This window comes from Camelus ferus, chromosome 14 (genome assembly GCF_009834535.1).
Source record: "Camelus ferus isolate YT-003-E chromosome 14, BCGSAC_Cfer_1.0, whole genome shotgun sequence".
Taxonomy (NCBI): domain Eukaryota; kingdom Metazoa; phylum Chordata; class Mammalia; order Artiodactyla; family Camelidae; genus Camelus; species Camelus ferus.
In genome coordinates this window covers 12,440,622-12,464,771 of record NC_045709.1, presented here as the reverse complement: position 1 = coordinate 12,464,771, position 24,150 = coordinate 12,440,622, and the positions used below count along the sequence as shown (strand labels likewise).

The 24,150-nt window shown below is 35.1% G+C and overlaps 1 protein-coding gene and 1 long non-coding RNA gene across 2 annotated transcripts in view; one reads left to right on the top strand and one right to left on the bottom strand.

Moving 5' to 3' along the window:
• Positions 1-23,774, top strand: part of COG6 (component of oligomeric golgi complex 6) — a 62,478-nt gene extending 38,704 nt beyond the window's left edge. Inside the window, 7 exon segments of the mRNA XM_032496253.1 lie at positions 3,896-4,027; positions 4,354-4,521; positions 7,195-7,302; positions 8,408-8,461; positions 11,258-11,337; positions 21,946-21,970; positions 21,972-23,774. Of these exon segments, the coding sequence (XP_032352144.1) occupies positions 3,896-4,027; positions 4,354-4,521; positions 7,195-7,302; positions 8,408-8,461; positions 11,258-11,337; positions 21,946-21,970; positions 21,972-22,094 (690 nt within the window). The 3' untranslated portion in view covers positions 22,095-23,774.
• LOC116668552 lies at positions 9,192-19,392 on the bottom strand. Its single transcript, XR_004325689.1, has 3 exons — positions 19,322-19,392; positions 17,778-17,782; positions 9,192-9,202 (listed from the first exon to the last, which is right to left on the bottom strand). It is a non-coding gene; the product is annotated as an uncharacterized LOC116668552 (long non-coding RNA).
• Positions 23,775-24,150: the final 376 nt, after the last annotated feature.

Sequence of the window (24,150 nt, the reverse complement as noted above, 5' to 3'; positions counted from 1 at the left end):
TGTTCACTAATCATTATCCAGATCAACATATAAAACACCTCCAGCACCTTAGAAAGCTTCTTCACACACCTTCTCGGTTGGTACCCCTCAGAGTAAACAACCGCTTGACTTCTTTTTCCTATTTGTGTGTGCTATTGAAATATATTTAAATAAATTCATAGTGTTGAACTCTGTTGAGTCTGACTTTTTTCATTTAACATTGTATAAGATTCATCCATGTTGTGTTTAGCAGTAGTTCATTTTTTAAATCATTGTTTAATAATTCTATTATATAAATTTACTACAGGTTATTATTAGACATTTATATTATTTCTAGGTTCTTTCGATATTGTAAATAAAGCCCCTGTGAATATTCTTGTACATGTCCTTTGGTGGATGTAGGTATTCATTTCTCTTGTGTGTATATACAGTAATAGAATATCTGGGGTATAGGATTGATAGCTTTCATAGCTACTACCAAGCATTTTTGCAAAACGGTTGTACCAGTTTATCCTACCAGAAATGTATGGGAATTTGAGTTCCTCCACATCCTCTCCAGTGCTTGTTACTGTTAGTCTTTAATTTTAGCCATTGTGGAAGTTGTGTGGTGGTATTTCATTTTGATTTGTACTTTTCTGAAGACTACTAATGTTATATATTTTTTTTATTGAAGTATAGTCAATTTATGATGTCGATTTACAATGTTGTGTTAATTTCTGGTGTACAGTATAGTGATTCAGTGATATATATGTAGTTATATATATAGTTATATAGTATAGTTATATATAGTATATGTATAACTATATATGTATACTTTCTCATGATAGGTTATTATAAGATATTGATCCTGTGCTATACAATAGGACCTTGTTGAGCTACACACTTTCATAGCTAATTTAGCGACCTTCTTTGGCTTTTTTTTTAAGGTGTTTGCTCATTGTCCCTAAGGGTGTATGCTTTGAACATAATCAGTGATGTGTGTCCATTTACTGACATTAACATGCTTGGTGTTAATAGCACACAGTCTAGAACATGAGGGAGATATTTTTTTTTGTAGGGCAAAAGTTTACATATTCTTCAACGTTTTTCCACCAGTGTGTAAAATTTCTATTGTTAGCTTGAGTCCAAGTAGCTGTAATAGTAACACCTCTTCCTCCTACTCATGATACTCTGAGGATGCATCTGCCACTCACTTGCTAGTGGTGACTGGTTTCTGAGGAAGTACTTGTAAATAGATTGGTATTTGCTGCGCAGATCAAAGCTTATAGGAGTTTCTGTATTGTAATTATTGTTATACAGGAAGTTCATAGGCTTTGTTTTTTAACAATTGCTACGACTTTTTTGTAGATTCTCTAAATCACAAAGCCCACTTAATTCTAGTGTTTGGGCTCTACAGCCATATATATAAATACAAAATATATGTAGATACAAATGATAGAAGGTCAGTATGAAGTAAGCACAGGATTGCATTAGAGGGACTTCAGAAGAAATAGAGAAAGATTTACTTTGTGTAATGTTTAACCGTTAGAAACAAAATTCACTTAGATGAAATTAAATTGAAATAATGGAAGCATATTCATCAGACATTCTCTTCTTTAGATTTCCTTTGCATTATTCCTAGGATAGAATTGTAAAGTCTGAAATCTTGTTTATCTGACAATTGCTATAATTTTCACTTTGCTTTAGACGTGTGATTCTGACCTGTTGCTGATCTCACCTATGAGTGTGTGTAAAAGTGCCTTATGGAAGGGCAGTTTGTTCAATGAAGTGAGCTCAAGTAGCATTCCCTGTATCATTTACCATTGGCTCTAACTATGGAAAGCTCTGACCTTTACTTTAAATTTGCATGGCTTTTAAAGTCCTTAGTTGAAGGAGATAAAAGAGATTTCTCTTCAACTTTTAAATTTTAGTTACTGTCTAATGTCCCTTCATTTTAGCCTGAAGGATTCCCTCCAGTATTTCTTGCAGAGCAGGTTTGCTAGTAAAAAGCTTTTGTTTTTGTTTATTGGGTAGGTCTTAATTTCTCCTTCATTCTTGACGAATAGTTTTGCTGGATATAGAATTCTTGATTGACAGTCTCTTTCAGCCCTCAAGTGTGTCATCCAGTGCCTTCTGGTCTCCATGTTTTCTGATGAGAAGTCAATCTGTTAATCTTATTGAGAACCCTTTGTTCAGAATGAGTTACTTCTCTCTTGTTGATTTCAAGATTCTCTCTTTATCTTTGTCTTTTAAGTTTGATTATGATGTATTTCAGTGTAAATCTATTTAAGTTTGTTCTGCTTTGAGTTCATGAACTTCTTGGGTATTTAGTTTAATTTTTTTTTTTTTAATTGGACTTGCTAGATCTCCTGCTACTATTTCTTCAAATACTCTTTTTGCACTTCCCTCCCTTATTTCTTCTCCTGAGATTCTCATTGTACTGCTGTTGTTAATGTTGCCCCATAGGTCTCTGAGGCTCTGTTAATTTTCTTTCATTTTTTTTTCTTTCTGTTCCTCAAATTGGTCAATATTAATTGACCTATTTTTAAGTTCACTTATTATTCTTTCTGCTCAAATCTGTTGACTCCCTATAGTGAATTTTTTATTTGCTATTGTGCTTCTCAACTGCGGTATTTCTATTTGGCAGGTTTTTTTTGTTTGTTTGTTTGTTTACCATTTCTCTTTATTGATACTCTCTATTTTATAAGACATTATTCTCTTACTTTCCTTTAGTTCATTAACATGGTTTCCTTTAGTTTTGAACACATTTAAAAGAGCTGATTTAAAGTCTTCGGCTAGTATTTCCAACATCTCGGCTTCCTCAGGGAAAGTTTCTATTGATTATCGGGATTTTTTTTCCTGTAAATGACTGTGGTGTTTTGTTTGTTGGCAGTGTCTCATAATTTTTTGTTTTTGTTGCTTTTAGGAAGGAGGGAGGATTTTTGGAGGTCCATACTTTGCCATTCCTGCTGTCACTTTTAATGTATTAACTTTTATACATAAAGCATTCTTAATACAAATCCTGATATTTTAAAATTCTTATGCTTTCCTGTGTACCTGACACAAGGGTATGGTGCCTTACATGGATTTCTAAGTACTAGCTTTTGTTTCATTTATAAAGTCTGACTATATATATTATAAGTATATTGAAAAATGTTTTTAAAAAAAATCACAGGCACCTCTTGGATCTCATGATACCATCCAGTAGAGGTAATGAACTTAGCCAGTTATTCAGTAGTTGAGATGCAGTGATCCCCTATAATCTTTACAGAATCCCTCTGAACCTCTGTGATTTTAAATAACTCTCCCAAGGTCACAAGCTAGTAAGTGGTAGGTACAAAACGTAGAATTAATCTCTAACTCCAGAACCCGAGATTTCGGTGGCAATGTTGTATTGTTTCTGTTAAGTGTGCGGCCCGTGAACCAGTGTCCTGAAAATCACCTGAGGTGCTTGTTGAAAGATTTCTAGACCCCATACGTATACATAGTGAGCCAAAATATTGAGATTTGGGCATGAGTATGGGTGGTGATTCTCAGTTATATTATAGTTTGTGAAGTGCTGGTCTCTAGACTGGTTTTTTCTTAAGACTTGATCTAAAAAACAAAACCGGGTCATTTCAAATCCATATGAAAATATAATTCTACAATTCAAAGGCTACTAAGTTTCCTCATAATTTTTTTTTTAAATTTTAGAAGTACCAAGTCTTTACTTCTAATTGTGATATGTTAATTGTGAGGTAAAATAACAAAAAACTTTTGTGTCGCTTTCTGTGCTGATTAGTACAAGATAACTTACAGATAAATTATAGATTTTGAAATGTGTCAGCCAGTGCTTTATGTCTTTTATATGTATTATTTTACTGTGAACTGGCATTTATTTAGACACTAAAATTTAGTAGAAAAATATAAATAGGGGGTAAATCGTCCTTTATTTTAGGTTGAACTCCCGCCACCTGATCTTGGACCAAGTTCTGCGTTAAATCAGACGCTCATGCTGTTGCGTGAAGTGTTAGCATCTCACGACTCTTCGGTCGTACCGCTGGATGCCCGTCAGGCTGACTTTGTGCAGGTACACTGTACAGTCATTTGTAATGATTCTTACTGCTCCTGTATTGTACGTTCTATTGAAATTCTGACCTTTTATAACCCATATATTTTGACAGTCTCTCATTGCTTTTTATTTCAAATATTAAACCAGTTATCTTTAAAAAGTGTTCAGAGGATGCTTATTTTTAAACTATTACAGTTATTATGCCATTTAATCTTTTTCTTATGTGCTTCTGTAAGTTGGCCCCCTTCCTATTAATTTGGCATTCAATCTGAAGTGCCCTTAACACAGACCTGTTTCACTCTTGGGAAATAAAGAAAACATTTAATTTTATTTTTCATTTCTAGGTTTTATCATGTGTCCTGGACCCTCTCCTCCAGATGTGTACCGTGTCAGCCAGCAGTTTAGGCACAGCTGACATGGCCACGTTCATGGTCAATTCACTGTATATGATGAAGACCACTTTAGCGCTGTTTGAATTCACCGACAGACGTCTGGAAATGCTACAGTTTCAGGTTAGTTTTGCCATAAAGCGCCTGCTCACTGCGATGAAATCTTTTTCCTATCCGTGATCTCAGTTGCTGACTTTAAGCTAATTTCAGTGACCTAATTTCTGTGAATTCCTTTTGATAGTCTGATAGAACCCCCAACCCCCGCCACATCTCAAGCATGTTCAGTATTTCCGTTGTTTTGGAGGGGCCAAAATATGTAACGGGTAAGATATTTTATTCAAGCCATAATATGGGATGGTAGAAGGAAGTTTTTCTGACAAATGTGAACCATTATTCTGTATGCAGATTTCAGTTTCTGAACTGTGAATAATGTGCTGCATTTTTCAAGCTGTGTAGCTAGTGCAGAAGGTGCTGCAGAGGACAGATATATTTTTATCTATGTGTAAACCAGTGTTAGGCAAAACATTACAATTCGTTGTACCGAGAGCTCCAGTCCTATAAGCCAAATGGGATCACTTAAGAGTCACAACAAAGCCATTTATAAAATTTACCAGATACTTGGCTTCTGATTTTGAAATAGTGACTTTTGGTAGATCTAACGTTAAAAAAAACCAAAAAGTTATCTCCTTTGTCATCAGCAGTATATAGACAGTTTGGCAGTGACTATAGTACAGATTGGTCACGTTTTGAGTTTTTGAAAGGAATGAGTTTTGAGACCTCTAAATTTATGGTATTTTCTAATTTCTAGTTCTTTGAAAAGAAATATAATGAAGTATGATTAGTTTTCCTTTCTTGCTTTTTTTAAATTTATGTGTAATTAATACTTTGTTTAAATTCATTGGTTTTTTTACTGTATTTATCACTAATTCAACTCCAAACTCTGCCATTTGTCTAAATTTGTTCTCAAGATGTGCAGATATATCAGGTGTTCAATAATCTATTTTGTCACCAATTATCTTTGTTTCTTAAATATTCCAAAGTCATTATTTGCATTCCAAGAGGACAAGCCCCACCACGTAATTGCTCATTAAGCCTGAACTTGCGTCATGCCTGCTGAGAGGCTGGTGGCCAGTGCTGGTTGCGTGGACCAGCCCACAGGCAGTGTGCGAGAGGACTGTGCCAGGATGTGGATGCTGGAAGGCGTCGGCCCCCGCAGTAACAGTTTACCATGTTGACTAAAAGATTCTTGATTTTCAGACCTTTTCTGCCAATAGTTTATTAATTTTCTTCCACTTCTACTTAGCTTCTTCCAGTATTTAAAATAAGAAATTAAGCCTAAAAAAAAAAAAGAAAAGAAATTCAGCCTAATCTGATTCTCTTTTGTTTGTGATTCTTATCTTATTCTGTTCATATGGAAGCTTATGAGTATTTTCCTTTGAGTTCATGTATTTCCTCACGGTGTTTTTTGGTATATCTCTTTTTCTATTATTTCCATCTTGGACTTTACAGAGTCCTGTCAGTGTGAAGATTCAACCCTTTCTTTAGTTTAATGAAGTTTCCTGTTATCTTTAATTAATTATCACTTCTCCATCTGTTACTTTTTATGTTCTGAAGCTCCTGTCCTTGGCTTTATCTCCTGAATCTGTCTTTTAGTTTCTTTTTAAATCTCTTCACTTTAGTGTATTTCTTTGATATTTACTCTGTATTCCTATTCTTCCATTTTTCTTTCAGGTACTAATTTGGTTCTTTGCAGTAACTCTTCTTAAATATTTATATTTGCAATCTTGTTTTTCTTTGATTTCCACTAAGTCTATTAAGTAAGGGTTCTAATCGTACTTTCTTGGCCATGCACTTAAAAAAAAATTAAAGTACTCTGTGTCTTTCAATAGTGTTGCCTCAGGAAAAAATACTTGCTCCCATCGTTCAGGTGGGTTTCCTCTTGGTGCCTACTTACCTGTTTTAAATCAGTTGTAAGTTTTGAGGGGAGGGGCTCAGCTACTGGAGTTACTTGGACACTGGCAAGTATTCAGGTGGTAACAGATAGTATCTGTCCTGTGCTGCTGGCCGACAAACTGGTAGAGCCCAGGGAACTATCTGGTGAGGGGAGAAGGAAGGCCTCAAGACTTCCAGGCCTGTGCTGGGAAGAGGAAGGGGCAGCAGACTTCTCCCCGCTAGGAAGGGCTTCATCCCGCCAGGGGGGTCTCCTTCCCCGGCTTCTGCCCCCGGAGCATTAGGTGGCCTCCCCAAAGGCAGCACAAAGCCGGTGAGCACGTGCAGCTCACCCCTGCCAGCCAGGCCGTCTCAGGCGGTTCCCCAGCCCGAAGCCTTTGACCAGCTCTGCTGGGTCCTCAGCAGTCCCCTGATTGTCACAGGCCTGCCGTGTCCTCACGAGGCCTCACTGCCTCGGCCCCCGTGGGATTTCTGCCAGGTGTCTCCGGAGGGCGTGCTGGCTTGGCTGGGGGCCTGCAGCAGTGCGCAGGTGAGGAACCTCAGGTCCTTGTCTTCCCAGAACCCTTCCCGAGTAGTGTGGTTTACGCTGTTGTTGTTGATGAGTAGTTCTTATTTGTTTGCTTGTGATTTGCTTAATACCAGCTTTTAAAAGAGCGGAGAAGCAACTCAAATTTTTTGACTAGTCCTAGGAACCCTCTTTGGTTATCATTTTAAGTAAGACTTTCCCTCCCTTTTGTAAGAGGACTTCCTCTTTGGAGGAAGGAGGAGCCTTTATGTAGAAGCAGCCGGCTCTCCACAGTCTTACTCTTCTTTTAAAACACTTCTTTCAATTTTGTTTTATTTTAGATTGAAGCACATTTGGACACGCTTATAAATGAGCAAGCCTCTTACGTTTTAACTAGAGCAGGCCTGAGTTACATCTATAACACTGTGCAGCAGCACAAACCTGAACAGGTAAGCACAGGATGTTCCTGATTGGATGCGTCAGTTCAGAGTGTGGGTTCTAGAGCAGACTCTGGTGTGAATCTTGGCTCTGCCGCTTAATAGCAGTTTTTCACTGGGAAAGTGACTTGTCTCTCTGTGTGTGTTTCCTCATCTGTAGATTGGAGGTAATAACGTGTATCATAGATTGTTCTGAAGATTAAGTGAGATATTACACGTATAGTTCTTGACTACCTAAGATATAGTAAAGCTTCCCAAAGTATTAACTATCCTTTTTACTACAAATAGTTCAGGTTAAAAGTAATGAACTTATACAAAAATTAGTATTATAAAATATTTGAAGGATGTTCATATTGGTAAAATTTTCAGAGTCCTTTATCACTGTCAGTTAATTGAATGTCTAGATTACTGTGTAAATATCAGTCATCCCCTTTTTAATTTAGCAAATCATGTTCTATTACTTTGGAAAAGTAAATACTTCTGGGGCTAGCATAGGATCTTAAGTTATAGGACTCCTTTAGAATTAGAAAGTGGAGTACTGTGACCCCTAGAAAACCATGTAGGTATCTTTCTTTAAAAAGCAGAAAAACTATTTTAAATGACATTAGTATGAAGAATATTTTATAGCCCAGGAACTCTTAAGCAAAGCTCTCAAAAATCACAAATTTTGAATTTTTTCTTTTGTTAAAGTAGTAAGCAAATTTCTACCAGTAGGAACCAATTCTGCAGCCTTTTATACTGTCTAAAATTGTCAAAGTGAAACTTCTAAAGCCCCCATGTCGCACTGCCGTTTCTGGGCTTCACCGCCCCTTTTCTTCTCCTTAGGAGTTAATCTGAAGTATCCTGCTATTTCCATTGTTAATAAGCGTACATGCTTCTCACTCCCTCCAGCAAGTATTACTGAGTGCCTTTGTGCTAGTGATACAAAAACGAACAGATAAGAGTCCCTGTTCTAACTGAGGTTGAAGATGTGACATTTGAGTTCTTTGGAAATAAGCTAAATTTTTTAATTTGGGCCATGGACTGTATTACCTAATGGACTGTATTTCATAAGTGCACTGAAATGTATAGCACCTGTTTTCTTGGTTTTTTTTTTTTTCTCTTTCTGTCTTTTTAGGGCTCCTTAGCTAATTTGCCCAACCTGGATTCTGTGGCACTGAAGGCTGCAATGGTAAGTACATAATAAAGCATTTCAATATAGGTTTCCTTATGGAACATTATTCTTATTTTCTCCCATGTGTTAACTTTACCTCTTGATATGCTGTGTTCACATTGGGTCCAGGCATAGTGATTGCACACGTATTCCTTTAACTAAGGGGGTCTGACCAAGACATACGTTTGTAGTAATATTCCACCATACCCTAAGGGTTTCATCGTTCCTGTTTAGGTTTTCTTCAGTTTCAGAGTTTTCCTCCTAACCTGATGAAGAACCGGGAATGACAGACATGAAGCAGTTAGGCTATATGTCATTATAGACTTCCAGCTGTCAGTCATCCTTGGCTTGTAGTTCTTGACTTCTTCCTGAGATGATAACTGAAATTGGATTCCAGTCTTAAAATAATATGCTACTCTTGAGTGTCATCCTCACCGAATCTCCACGTTATTACCTTCTTTTCTAGTAACGAGCTTGCTTGCCCATCCCTTTCTGCATGAGCGCCACTCTGTAGCGTGTCTCCACATCTGAAGTATATACTGTGCATGTGTGTATATGGCTGTCAATTGGGTGACATTTAGCCCTCATCAGAATGATCCCCTTTGGAAGCTTTATAACTATACCACTGCTTGTAGTAATAACAGCAACGATGAGTAATGACACCAACCATTAACGTATGTTGAGTATGACAAGCATTTTTTGTGTATTAACTCTTTAATCCCCTGACAGCCCCAGTCAACCCAGCACTTGTGCTCTTACCTACCGTACATACTGCCTGTCCTAAGTGTTTCAGTTCTCACTACCACAGTGGTTTGACTTTAAAAAGTAATTCTCTTGGGTGAATTTTTTGATGCCAAGGCTTTCCTAGCTATCATCTGACAGAGCTAAATTTAACTGAAAATAAAGGAATAGGCCCATAAGATACCTGACAAATGCCAAGAATGCAGAGCTGACAGAATTGATATTAGACAAGGTAGATTTTAAAAACACTAAATATCGTAACTAAACATATGATAAAAGTATGTATAGACAGTATGTCATTACTTCTGTATGTCAAACATGACAGTAAAACTGTGGAAATGCAAAGATTTAATTTTAAAATTTCAAAAATGAAAATGAGTAAATTTTCAATTTGTTGAAAAAAAGTTAAGTTTCTTAGAAAGTTAAATATACACTCAGCATACTACCCAGTAATTCCACTTCATGGTATTTACCCCCCACCCCCAAAAAATCAGGGACATCATTCTGCACAAGGATCTATAACCTTAGTTAGTACTCAGTAAATGTGTGTTTCCTCCCTGTTTTTCCTTCCCCAATGACACATATCCAGTTCACAGTATAAACCCACAAAATGTATTTAAACCCCATTGCAGATTTACGTAAGCCTGGTCTTTAAAAAACAATTGAGTTGAATACCTTAAGTCTCTCTAAAGGAACAAAATCTTGATTGAGTTTTATGTGTGATCCATTGTTTTATATATAGCTGTCTGGTACACCACCTTGGAAGCTTCCAAGGCACATCGGTTCACCATGTCCCAGAAGGAACTCTTCTAACTCTCCTCCGCCACCTGCAACCCCAGGTCCTTTTCCAAGTGTTTTTAACTCAGAAAGTGTAAGGGCACCTATCCACTTATTATTGCAACAGTTATTAACCAAGGGTCTTCTGTCATGTAGGCACCATGCGAAGAACTGGAGTGAAAGTAGACATGATCTAGTAAGGGATGCAGTTATCACACGACTAAATAAATGGATAAAGAATTCAGTTATGAACTGTGGTAATACTGTGAATTAAATTACGTAGATCCAAAATCTGGGAGCCAGCCCTTTCATCCTATCACTAACCAAATCTTGATGATTTTGCTCTCCAGCGCTCTCAGATATCTGCTCTTCTCTCCACCCGCTTCCCTTGTCAGTCTAAGATGCTGCAAAGTGCTACCTCTGCGGTGACCTTGCATCTGCTACTGCAACCTTCCCTTCCATTCTTGCTGCAGCCAGATTTAGCTTCTTAAAATTTAAATCAGATTATTTCTCTCCTTCAATGGTTTCCTAATGCTTTTGCAATAAGAATTAAACTCTTAGAAGAGCACACAAGTCCTACATGAACTGATCTCTAGTAGCCACTCTCATTCTCACCTAGGCCTTCATCCATGTCCCCAACACACACACACTTAACCTAATGCCTGTTCATCTTTGAGATCTCACTGCATTGTCCTTCCTCAGAAATGCTTTGGCAAACACCCAGATTAGGCTTGGACTCCTGACTTACGCTTTTATAGTACCTTGTTTTTCCTTCATAGCGTTTAACAGTTTGTTATTATGTATTTATTTACATTATTGTACCTCTCTCACTGGACCATAAGCTCTCTGAAACTAGAGACGGTCCTCTTTTGCTCGCCATTATATTCATGTTACCTTACATGGTACCTTACCAGTAACAGGCACTTGATAAATATTAGTTGAATGAATAGATGAGTGAATAATTAACAAATATATTGGATTTAAGAAAGTAAGGTAGACTTGAGATCTCATGACTTTACTTTCAGTATTATGACTCAGAAGTTTTGATGAGGGACGTTGAGATGAATGGCTTGGATTCGGAATCTTAAAAGCCGGTATTGCTGATACTGACTATATTAAAGAGTTGACAGTGAGTTTTAGATAGAAGGTGTGAGAACTAACTCATTTTGATCACAAAGAACTCGTTATTTGGAATGTGGGAGTTTTCCTCCGATTTGCTCCTTAAAAGAGCTGATTACCTGGACTGTCTGTTAACAGTTGTATGCACTTTGCGTTTTGCATCTCTGTTTCATTTAGGTTCAGTTTGATCGCTATCTGTCAGCCCCAGACAACCTGTTAATGCCACAGCTGAACTTTCTCCTAAGTGCCACAGTGAAGTAAGTATTTTTTGGTCCCAATTAGTTGGTAAAGAGTCACGTTTTTAATACCAAGCACATTTCTTAGAAAAAAATTATTTTCAAGAATAGGAGATTTGCCACTGAAGATCTGTAGTTCTTAACCTTATTCTCTGTGTCAGCACCCCTAAGAGATCTGACCTTATCCTGTTCATACTTACCCTTTACATGTATGTAGCTCCAAAACGTCTATTTTTAGTGAATGATTTTTTAAAATAATATGAATTGTATAATTGGAACATAGTTATAATACCAAATTAACACATGTTAAAATGGCACTGAATATGTCATGAAAGATCAATAATATATTCATTGTGCAACATAGGTGACCTACTGTATAGACTATTTTGGACCTAAGCAGTTTCTGTAGATATATTATAAAATTGTTCAGTATCACATATTTATCAGGAATGTGTTCGAGACAAAGAACTGCACATTAAAATATTAGAATATTACAAATTAGAAGAAAGTAAGAGATTATACTATGTGATTTGTTAAGAAAAATACTGACAAAATTGTTCACAAGTAGGAAATTAGAAATCTGTACATTTTTTCCACTAGTATGTCGAGTGCTTTCTATGTATCAGGCACTAGGGAATAAGATTTAAAGACATTTTGACTGTCTTCATGGAATTATAATGACATGTCAATTACACACATAAACAAATATTTATATTAAAAAGCATGATGAAGAACTATCAAACCTGGAAAAAATGCTTCAGCTGTCTGAAGGGATGTATTGGCACAGAGGTGGTCCACTTATTTTCTGTTCTGGAGAGCAGTACATAGAGCAAGGAGGCGGCTTTTGGCTCAGGATGAGAAAGAATTTTATATCAATTAGAATTGACTGGAAATGGGATGGGCCATTTTTGGAGTTAGGAAATTCCCATATTAAGTGTGGCCAGCATAAATCATTTTAATTTTTCTTTGGCTTTTATATTTTATTGTCTTAAAGGATAATCATACTATCAATATAACCAGAAATATAAAGATCTGAGAGATTAGAGAACAAATTTTATTATGCTGTGATGCAAATTGTGTGTTTTCCAAATTATTTAATTTTTTAACTAAATACCTGGAGTTCTTTTATATTTAACCACATGTTTCAGTAATTAATATTTAAATGTTAAGTTGTTCGGAGCATCACGAAATGTAAAACATACCATTATTCTTTTCATAATACACTCAGCCCTCCATATCTGCAGGTTCCATGTCCATGTATTCAGCCAACTGCATATTAAAAATATTTGCCAAAAAAAATTCTGGGAAGTTCTAAAAAGCAGAATGTAAATTTGCTGCACATGGGCAACTATTTGCATAGCATTTATATTGTATCAGGTATTATAAGTAATCTAGAGATGATTTAAAGTATATGGGAGGGTGTGTGGAGCTTATATGCAAATACTGTGCCATTTTATATAAGGGATTTGAGCATCTTTGGATTTTGATATCTGAGGGGATCCTGGAACCTACCCCCCTTGGATACTAGGGTCTGACTGTATAATGATTGAGGGGAAATTTTAATGTATTTAAAGGATGATATATGGTCCAGATGCCATAAAGGAAAAAATGGACAGAGTATATAACACTTTAAAGTTTTTACAGAAAAAGCCAATATAAACAAAGTTAAAATATAACAATAATGTGAAAAATATTTGCAAATTATGTAACAGACCAATTATCCTTAGTATATTATCCTTAATAGAGAATGAGATCCCACAAATCAGTACCAAATATGCACTATTTGGACAGCTGACAGAAGAAATGTAAATGGCAAGTAAATCTATGAGAAGATGATAATTATCAAAACATGCAAATTAAAACAGCAGTGAGAATTTCTGCCTATCAGATGACTGAAAAAAAAATTTGTTGTCATGTTCTAATCGAATGGTCTGAGAAAATGGGCATTTTTATATACTCTGCTGGTGAGAGTATAAATTAGTACATTCCTTTTAGAGGGCAGTTTGGAGACATTTATTTGTAAGTACATGTCCTTGGGCTCAGGGATAACCTCTTAATAGATTTTTTTTTCCTTTCTTAATCTTAGTAACAATTTAAAAATAAAGTTAACTGAATTATATGGATCTGTCTGAATTCATAATCTCTGAGGACTTATCAGATTTTCTAAAGCTTAAATAACATTTCAAATCAAATGTTTGTGTTCTGTTACTGAAAACATATTTTAACTTTTCACTTACTTTTATTCCATTGTTTAACAGTGATAATTTAATTTTGTTATTTTATTAATAAGTCAAATGAATATAGTTTTTGGTACATTACTTAAGAAAATAAACTTTTAATTTAGTGTTTTGGTTTTATAGTATGTACCTGTCATCCTGTTATAAATTCATACTGATTATAATGACATTTAAAAATTGAGATATGCATATGGTTTATGTAAACAATGAAAGTACAGCTAAGAATTAGAAATTGTTCAGTACCTATTTACCTCTTTTTTAATTCAGCCAACTTCTAAAATTTTTTTTGCAAAGTATTCTAAAATTAAATGTAACCTATGAATATATTTTCAGAGTTTTTTTTAGAAGAAAAGAAATTATGGTATCAATTTGGCTACTTACTTTAAAAATCAAGTTGCTATGAAAATATAAAGCATTTTACGCATTTAAGATTCAACATTAAAGCAGATTTTCTAACTCTACTTTTTCTCCCTTTTCTTGATTGGTGACAGGTTGTTATTCTCAGAAATAATTTGTGTTGTTATTTCTGCTACTGTATAGGCATAGTATATATTTGCTTTTATTTATAAAGCATTTGACATAATAGATAACTTTCATTAGTTTAACTTTGAACCTTTTCAAAATGGTAATTCATTTTTAAGCAAAAATAATCTCGTATCTTTATGTTCTCAGTTTCTTTCTATTCATATTGTATTTAAAATGTCGATTATTTCTTTGAAATAGAGCTTTGAAATGTAAAACTTTCTTTTATTCATACCTCATTTTGTTTTGTTTGCCTGAACTGTTTGTCTCTGTGGTTGCAGTACCTTTGGGACACCTATCATTCTTGTCTCCCTTTTTCTTCCTGATAGTTTGACTGCCTTTCAAAGGAGATTTTGATTAAGCACCTCAGCCTTGGAATAAATTATTGAATAAGTTTAAGTAGCAGGAAGTAAGGTTATATAGAAAATGAAGAAAGGAATAGAAAATGAAAATAGTTTTAAATAATACTTCCTTCCTTCCTTTTGATGAATTAGAAGGACGTTCTTTTTTCAATGCCAAACTCCAATTTTCACCTTTAAATGATATAAAAATAGAGGTTGGACTACAGAAACCACAATTATGCATATTTATAAAGAACTCTCAATGTCTTTTTATTGAATCAGAATTATTTCTGTGAGTAAGAAATAAAGGGACTATAGATGCTTCCTAAAGTGAGCATGTAGGAAAGTGGATATGCTTTGAGAATTCTTTTATTCAGGAATCTTCCTCCATTATATATACTAGAAATAGAGCAGATATCTTTAAAGAGAACTACTTAATTTTCCTCACTTTTATTTAACTGCCTTCTTTTAAGCCTACCTGTCTTTAACTCTCAGGAATACATGTATAAACAAAAATAAAGCCAATTTGGGAGTGGTGGCAGGGTGAGACTACCAGAGAAATAACAATTACTGGAAACCTGTGAGCTGAAAAATATCTGGAGCTCACACAGTGCTTTAGAGACCTTGATCAATCCAAGCCTTAAAAGTGTGCTTATTCTGTCCTACAGTAAAGGCTACTTTAGACTCACACTAATAAAGCTTAAAAACAAACTTCTGAAAGATCACATGGATCTGTACTAAATTACCTGCCTTCCAGAACGAAGCTTAGCACTTGTAAGTATCACAACAAATACAATCAACAGTGTAGTATAGCATTTATAATGCTGAGCATGCAAAGAAATAACAAATAGGTGAAGGAAAATAGGAACCACAACTAGAAAAAAAATCTGTCAATAGAAACAGACTTAAACAAACGACAGAGTTTACAGAATTAGCAAATATGGTCTTTAAAACAGCTATTTAAAATGTGTTTAAGGACTTAAAGGAAAACATTATATTGAGAGAAAAAATTAGAAATTTTTCAAAATGAGAAGTCTAGACCTGAGAAATACAGTGTCTGAAATGCAAAACTCACTGGATGGACTTAACTGCCAGTGGGACATTCTAGAGGGAGAGAGATCAGTCAACTTGAAGAGAGGACAACAGAAACTGTCCAAACTGAAGCACATGTAGGAAAAAATTAAAAGCTGGAGAAAAGGTGACAAGAGTCTAGATGAATTGTCGGGTACTGTTAAGCATTCTAATGTAGGTATAACTGGAGTGTCACAGCGAGATTGAGGCATAAAAAATTTGGAGATGTAAAATATTTGTTTTTCAAATGTGTGTGGAAAACATGAACCCAGAGACCCCAAAAGCTAAATAAACCACTACAAGAAAAACCATACCAAGGTACACCATAATCAAATTATTGAGAGCCAATGATATAGAGAAAAAATCTTAAGGAGCCAGAGGAAAAAAAGACATATTATTTGTGAGGAACAATGATAAGTATACTACTGACTTCCTGTTAGAAACAGTTCAAGCCAGAAGACAATAGAATAGCATCTTTAAAAGGCTGACCGATAAAACAGTTTCGACTTTGTGTATTCATCTAAAGTATCTTTCAAACTGAAAGTGAAATAAATACATTTTGAGATAAGGTAAACAAAAGTAGAGAGGATTTATTACTTCTATACTGCACTGCAGGAAATGATAAAGGAAATTCTTCAGGCTGAAGGAAAATGATACCAGAATAGAACTATCTGCAGAGAGAAATGACAAGCACAGGAAATGCTAAATATAAAAGATAGTTTTGACGGTTTAAAACAAAAATACGAACAGTGAATTGTGACATTCTTAACAAAGAGAAAGTTTATGACTATGAAGACACAAAACATGGAGTGGGAGTGAATTATAGTGTTGTGATGTTATAAGGTTACCCATGAAATATATAATTTTGTTTGAAGGTAGATTGTAAACCTTACAGCAGGCACTAAAACAAATAAAAAGTATCTAACATGCCAATAGAGAAGATAAAATAGAATGTTAAAAAAAATCAAAAGAAGGCAGAAAAGGAGAAAAAAAGAACAGATGAGACACATACAAAATGACTTACAGGGTGCTAGAGTTAAATTCAGCCTTACAAGTACCTATATTACATGTGAAAGGACTACACACTCCAGTTAAAAGGCAGAGCTTGTTGGATTGGGTGAAAAAGCGTGTCCAACTGTCTGCTGTCTATAAGAAATCCATTTTAAATATAAGGACACAGATAGTTTTAAAAGATGGTAAAAGATACACCATGCAAATAAAAATCATAGCAAAGTGGAAGTAGCTATATTCTGATATTAACATCAGAAAAAGTAGACAAATGGACAGATAATAATACCAGATAAAAGAGGGACATTTCACAATAATAATAGAATCAATTCACAAAGAAGATATAGTAGTAAATATGGGCCTCTAATACCAGAGCTTCAAAAAACATGAAATATAAGCTCATAGAATTGAGAAATAGGTAAATTCACATTTATTTTGATATTTCAACCCTTGTCTCTCAGTAATTGATAGAAAAAGCCGGCAGGAAACTAGTTTGGTGTAAAAGAACTGAACTGCCACCAATCAGCTCAACCCAACAGAAAGAAAGTACCACACACAACTACAGAAAACAGCGTTCTTTTTAAATGCGTATGAAACATTTACCAGGCTATGTACGAATGAAAAAAAAAATAAGAAAGCCACTAGTGAATGTCCCCATCTGTGAACATGGTATGCTTGTTTATTTAGAGCTGCTTTTAGAATTTTCAATAAAGATTTATAGTTTCTTAATACAATTTTCCATGTATATTATTGGGCTCATTTCTAGGAAACAATTCTTGTAGCTATTGTGATAATTTATTTTCCATTACATGTTCTACTTAGATGTTGCTGGTATATAGGGAAAGTACTAAATTTTATATGTTAATTTTGAATCTAGCCAGGTAACTAAACTCTTAGTCCTATATGTCAGTGGTTTACCTTGATTTTTTTTGGTTTTTGGTACAGATATCTAAAATTAATGAATTTCATTAATTCTTTTTATCATTTATGACTCAACTCATTCTGTTGGCTAGGCCCTCCAAAGTGAATAGTAGATGTGATAGCATGCATATCTTATTGTTAACTTTAATGACAGTGTTTCTGATGTTTTATCATTGAGTGTGACATTTGCTGTAGATTTCCAATGTTCCAACATGGTCACTGTGGTATTCTTCTTTAGCTAGGTATGTAATGTAGTAATCTGTAAATTCAGCATAACTCCACTCAAAATTGCGATGGGACCATTTTATTAAATACGTATGTAGAAAAAAATATATGAGAGGAGACTCTGGTCACTTTTGACCATCTCTGCAGTTACCACTCTGGTCCAGCGTAGTATCGTCTGTGCCTGGGTTTTCACATTAGCCTTGAAACTGTTGTTTTCGCCTTTGCCCTCTCCACCACCCCAGTACTACCCTCTACAATCTAATCTTAGCATTTCAGCTGGAGTGATCCTTGAATGAATTGCTTCACTTAATCCTCTCAATAAATCTATAAATTAGAATCTCCATTTTACAGAAGAGGACATTTTTTGGAAAGGTTAATAATTGAAACAAGGTCAGATAATTTAGCAAGAAGCAGAGCCAAGGTTAGAATCCAATATTTCTGATTCTGTAACCTGTTGTCTTTAACATTAGCCTGTGCTGTATTTTTATTAACTCTTTCTATATTAGGATTGTCTTATTACGTTTAGAAGGAAGCTCAAAAATGTTAGATATATGTGGTAGATGAGACTCCTGTGAGATGTGTGACTTGGTCTCATCTAACATGTGCTTTAATTCTACTGTGAATCACATCTTTCATCCCATTATGACATCTTTGGTGTTTATATTGTGATAAAGAAGAATTGAAATGTACATTTTAAAACCAATCTGCTATTCATAAGTGTATTATCTTTTTTCCTTAGTTTTTCAGGCTTAAACCTTTTATCCTATGGTGTGTTTGATTGCACTCTTAACTGTGGTGCTGTAATAAGCTCAATTTTAGTGATCACAGAACCTGACTGTTGAAATACGTTATTTTTAGAAGTGCTGGGTTTATGATAATGATGAAAGTTGTATCATGTTGTTATGGCAACCAAAATCCTAAAGTACTGATTAATGACAAGCTCACTGATTCTGGAAGTAAGCAGTTCATTTCTTATCACAGCCAAGTACTTTAAATAATTATTTCAAATACACTTATTTTCATTGAACATACTTTAAAATGAGAATGATATCTCCATTTAGCTATACTTTAATCTTTATTAGTATTTTTGAGATTTATAATACTAGATTTTTATGGCATTATGACACTTATAATTGGACAATTAAATTTCTTAATGTATAGTATTACCATACATAAGTAACTAAAATATGTTGCCTTTCTGTAAAACTGTGTAACAAGCTCATCTTCTCCATTTCTTCTTTTTTTGGTCGCACGTTAGCTATATGATTATCTTTGATATGTGGTGTACTGCTATATTCACACATCTATGTGTGTGTGTACATATGTGTATAAATAGGCACATGGAGATTTTTTTTAAACAGTTCATTAAAATGCTCTTAACTCAATGAAGTGATATAATTTAAAAGCTGAAAGTGTCTTATAAAGATTGTCGAGTTCAATATTTTGTTTTACCATCGTGAAATTAGTCCTGGAAAGGTTAAATTACGTGTTCAAGGCAGCAGTAAGTAGCAGAACTTAACTGGAGTCAAGATTTTCTGACAGTATTGTCCTTCACGATACCATTGTAACTCTACCGTGTATAATTCATTAGAAAAACGTTAGTGAGCATCAGGGTGTGGACCTGCACTGGCTTTGGTAGTGATAATTGAACTCAACATTTGTCCAGGAATATGGAATCACGATCAGTCAGTTTTTGTTCTTTACATCTTGAATTTGACTCAGATTCCCTTTCCATTGCATTTCTATCCTGCTGGCTTTAGCAGCTGCCAGGCCAGGAGGAACCGTTCTTTCCCCTGCCCTTTTTCCTTCCCACTACATGAAAGACCATTTTGTCTGTGAGTTCCGATATCTCTCATTTTGTTCAGCACAGCTGTGTTTTTTAATTTAATCCCTCCCCTGTCTTGGTGGCTTCTTAAACTGGGGAGCAGAATGGGGAAGCCCTATAGCATCAAACAGCAACATCTAAAATAAATGAGAAGCTCTTGCTTGGTTTTATTGGCTTGATTTTATTTAATTATTTGTGTCTCAGCAATATTGCTATATTCTGGTTTTCTCCATTGAAGATTTATAATGATTTTTTGGCTATATTGTGAATTATAGACATTTTTATAAGCTAGTTTAGCTTATAAATAGAAATGTGCCTTGAGTTACAGCTAAGCTTTAATAACTTTAAAATTTTTCATCATTTGTACTTGAAATTAGAATTTAAAATTTATTACTTCAGAATTTTCAATAATTCATTCTACATTTACCAGTTGGTAACTGGATTTTTTTAATGTATTTAATATTAGTTATACCTTACTCTGATTTTAAACTTCTTACGAGTAGGATTATCCTTGTTTCTATGTATTCCTTATGTAGTGTAAGTATACACTGTGTTCAGATTGAGTATAGATTTTAGAGTTTGAGGTGTGAGTAATGAATGCCTTATACACCTCCAAAAATCCTACTGCATTTACTAAAGAACTAAAAGTGCCATATCTAAAATCGGTCATTTAACTTGTTGCAAAATGGGTATCAAATGTATATTGAATTTAACAAATTTTAAAAATATTATTTTTCAGCTGTTTCATTTATGGAAAATAATTTTTGCATCATTTTGATGCATTTATTGTTAAGCTCAATTAATTATATGAATGATCACCAATCAATGATAGATCAAAAAATTATGTCAGAGCCTCATCTAACTAAGTAGATTTCCAAACCAGTTTCTACCATCCTCCCTTCAACGAGAGAAGGTAGTGCTGAGCCAGTAGCATTACTCCGCTCCCCTCAGAGAACTTACTCGGTGTGTCTTCCTTCTACCCACTCTCGTTTTGGAAGCTTTAGCAATTTTTGGAAAATGTCAGGTTGCTCCAACACACCAGGAGTTTGAGATCCCATCAGAACAGGGTGCTGATGATGGTCCAAGGTCATAAGTGGATGTCCTCTTCATTCCTTCCAACTAGTTTTGTTCTTTTCTAGACCACAGATACACATATTTTCACAGATACTCTCACAAATGTATTACTTTGGTCATGGATGTTCTGAAAACAGTGATTGTTTCTAGCTCTGAGGATCAGCGAAGACTTCATGGATGAGAGTACATTTTTACTGAGAATTAAGGTCATTTAAAGGTGGGTGACAGACATTCTAGGCAAATCAAAGTATGTGAGTGAGCAAAGGCTTGGGGGTCAGCAAGAGCAGGGCAGAGAGAACTGGCGGGAGCAGAATGCGAGTAGTGCTACAGAAGGGTTTGTAAAGGATTTGAGTGATAGGGTAAGGAATTTTGACCTTGAAACCAGAAGAAACCACTGAAGCTTCTTGAAGAAAGGCCCCAGGTAAGAAGAGACATGGTAAAACGTGTGCTTCAAGATGAACAGCGGTGCTTATGATACACTGAATGTGGAAGAGACTGGATGGGGATCGGAGGTTTTTCTTCTTTCCTCCAGGCAAAGTTCATTAGGTCTGAACTGAGGTAATGAGCCAAGGCTACACTATTGACAAAAACAGGAAGCATAACAAGAAAAGTACATTTGGGAGTAAAGCTTGAAAGACATACTTTTAATTTAGTTATTGTGAAAATCAGAAAAAAGTAGTGTGTTTTCATCACCAGCTATGGTGATACAGAAATAGCTGAGGATGACAAGAAGTAAAAGTGAAAACAGCAAGAGTTCACACAGATTTAATGAACCAATGCTATTTTTCTAAACATTTGCTTCAGTTTATTTAAAACTATTTCTATTATTTTGCGTGCTTACATAAAAATGCGTATTTGGGAAAATGCTGTGATTTGCTGTAGGCAGGTGTCACATTTTTGTGAGAGATGAGACATCTAGGTGTGGTTTCTAGTGTAAGAAGCAGTAGGTGAAAGGACAGTATATTTATTGTAAGTTATTCTGAGATTTGAAATGTTGATAAATGTGGCTAATTGTAAGCCTCTTTCTTTAAGGTTTTTGTGTTATCAGTCGCATTTGCGAAATCAATGCATTGATGGTGGGTCACGGTTTCTGTTTCTTGTCTAGTAATCCACTACGTATCAGGCACTGTTCTAGCCCTAAAGGTAAAGCAGTGAGCAAAACACAGTCCTTGCCTTCCTACAGCCTACAAACTAATAGGGAAGATTTAATAAACAGGATTTAAAAAAAAACAAGCAAAACCTTTTTTTCCAAAGCCAAAATAACTAACTTGTGCACAGTGATTTTTAATGACATACATGTGATAATGATGACAGTGAAATGCGTTGGTTCAGGTGTGAAGCGTTCTCACAGTTCTTAGCATCTCACTTCAGATTGTGTGTTCACGTGTTGTTTGTTTATCAACAGAGAGCAGATCACAAAGCGGTCTACCTGAGCTCGTCTGCAGGGCCTACGGTGACGTGTACGCGGCCGTAGTGAACCCGGCCAACGGATACAGGGATCCAGAGAGCATTCTGCACCGATCACCGCAGCAAGTGCAGGCACTTCTCTCGTGATTCTTTTCTTTGACTGTGGTAGCAAAATACTGCGTTCCTAAAACACTGAAGGTTTTCTTGGTTTTTAGTCTGTTAATCTTTACGTTTGAAATTTTCTTTGTGACATAAGAATGTAGGTCCCAATAATTGCTTTGCTTTGGTCACGATAACATGAATTACATAACAGGTGTTGACCTGAGTCAGCCTTGCTCAGTATCTGCGCTCCACGTGGAGATGCTCTGCTCTCTACGAACCGTCTCTTCAGCTCTGCAGGTTCCCCTCAATTCTGGAATATAAATATATGGAAAAACAGTAGTATCAGATTTTTTTACAAGATTAGCTCCAAATTAACTGTACATTAAAAAATTATCTAAACTTAAGAATTAGTTTGAGGATATGACCTAATAAATGTCTCTATACCTAAAGATTTATTTGCTTTTTTGTTAGTTATTGTAAGTAGGTATACTTAAAATGAGGAGCAGAAATACACATTCAGTAAAAATAGGAAAAGAGAGACGTAGTGTAAAGGTGGATTCTAGTCTGTATGGCATGTAACTGAATTCACAGTCAGGTTCAGCACTTCAGATGGGAGTTCAGACTTGTAGGCATCCTGTGCTGCATGGAAGTCTAGTGTTTAAAGGAAGGTATTTAGTTATACAACATGGACTCCAAATGCACCATTTGCAAAATGGTGTTCCGACCAAGAAATAATGGTCTGCTCGAAACACTGGAGGGAAAATGCCAGAGTAGCAATTAGCTCATTGATGGTACGTCTAGCCCTGTGGTGGCCCCTTGCGAAAGAATTGTTTGGCTCTGACTTTAGAACTTTACCAAGCGTAAGCTTCAAAGTCATTGTTTTTGTAAAAAAAATCTAAATGTGTTTGATGTGACTTGTCGTTTGTTGGTGAGATTTTAAGGACTGGTTGCTGTTAGCGAAATATTCTCTGGTAAATCTATAAAAAGAGGTAAGTCCCTAAATTATAAGTGAGAAAAATGAGGCATAAGGAAAATGATTAGGTTGAAATATTTTGGAAAATAGTAAGACAAAATTAATATTTATATAGCAAATACAGAATACGTAACAAATTAGTTTTTACAGAACTTGGCCTATTCATCTATCTGAAATTTATAATTGTTTATATTAATATGATTTTTTGGAGCACCTGATGATATATCATCTCTTTTGGTATTAATCTGTATTTTAAGTCTTTTTCCTTCAGTGAATATGTGTGATATATAAAAGATAGAAAATAAAGTATGATGTAAGTAAATAGCTTAAATTTTATATAATTTATATCTGTTATGAAGATTGCTTATCTTTAGTGAATTCCTTTGCTTTCTAGGGAAAAAGTATATTTAGCTTTTTACCTAGTTTTTTCTAATAAAATATTAAACTGTCTTGAGAACAGTGATTGTTGTAGTATTTTTATACCTCTCATCAATGTGTTTTTAGAAAATATGCTAATAGAAAAGAAAGTATAATATAGGGCCAAATTGAGATAACCAGTGGAAGATTGATGAGCAGAATGTGGTATTGGTGTGATCTTGAGAACTAAATTAAAAGATTGTAAGTGTTAGTTCATTAGGATAACACTATGTTTGCTATGTGTGTCATCGTTTGCATCTGAACTACTTTGTGTTTTGAGGTGGCATAAGTGTAACTGTAAATAAAGCACATCAGCCTTTCCTTCGGAGAAAAAAGATACTTGCCTGTCCAGAATCTTCTCTGGTTGAACTTTTCCATTTCTTTCTCTGTGCTTGTGCTTGAACAGGTGAATGTTACCTGAGAAAAATCATGCAAATGGACTGATTGACTTTTTCAATTCATGATCACAGTCTTCAGATGACACTCAGTATTGCCTTGGAATTCTTCTCTCTCTCGTAAACTTACCTCCTCACTTTTCAAGATGATTTTTCTACCCCCACCCTTAGTTAATGACCTTCACAATTCACTGAGAAAACAGAAGCTGTTCAGTTAATCTCCCTCATTTTTCTACCTTCCTATTATTGCACTCACCTTCTCCGTCTGTCCTCCATTGTATTGGAGACACTGTTCCCATCCTCTGTACTCTGGCTC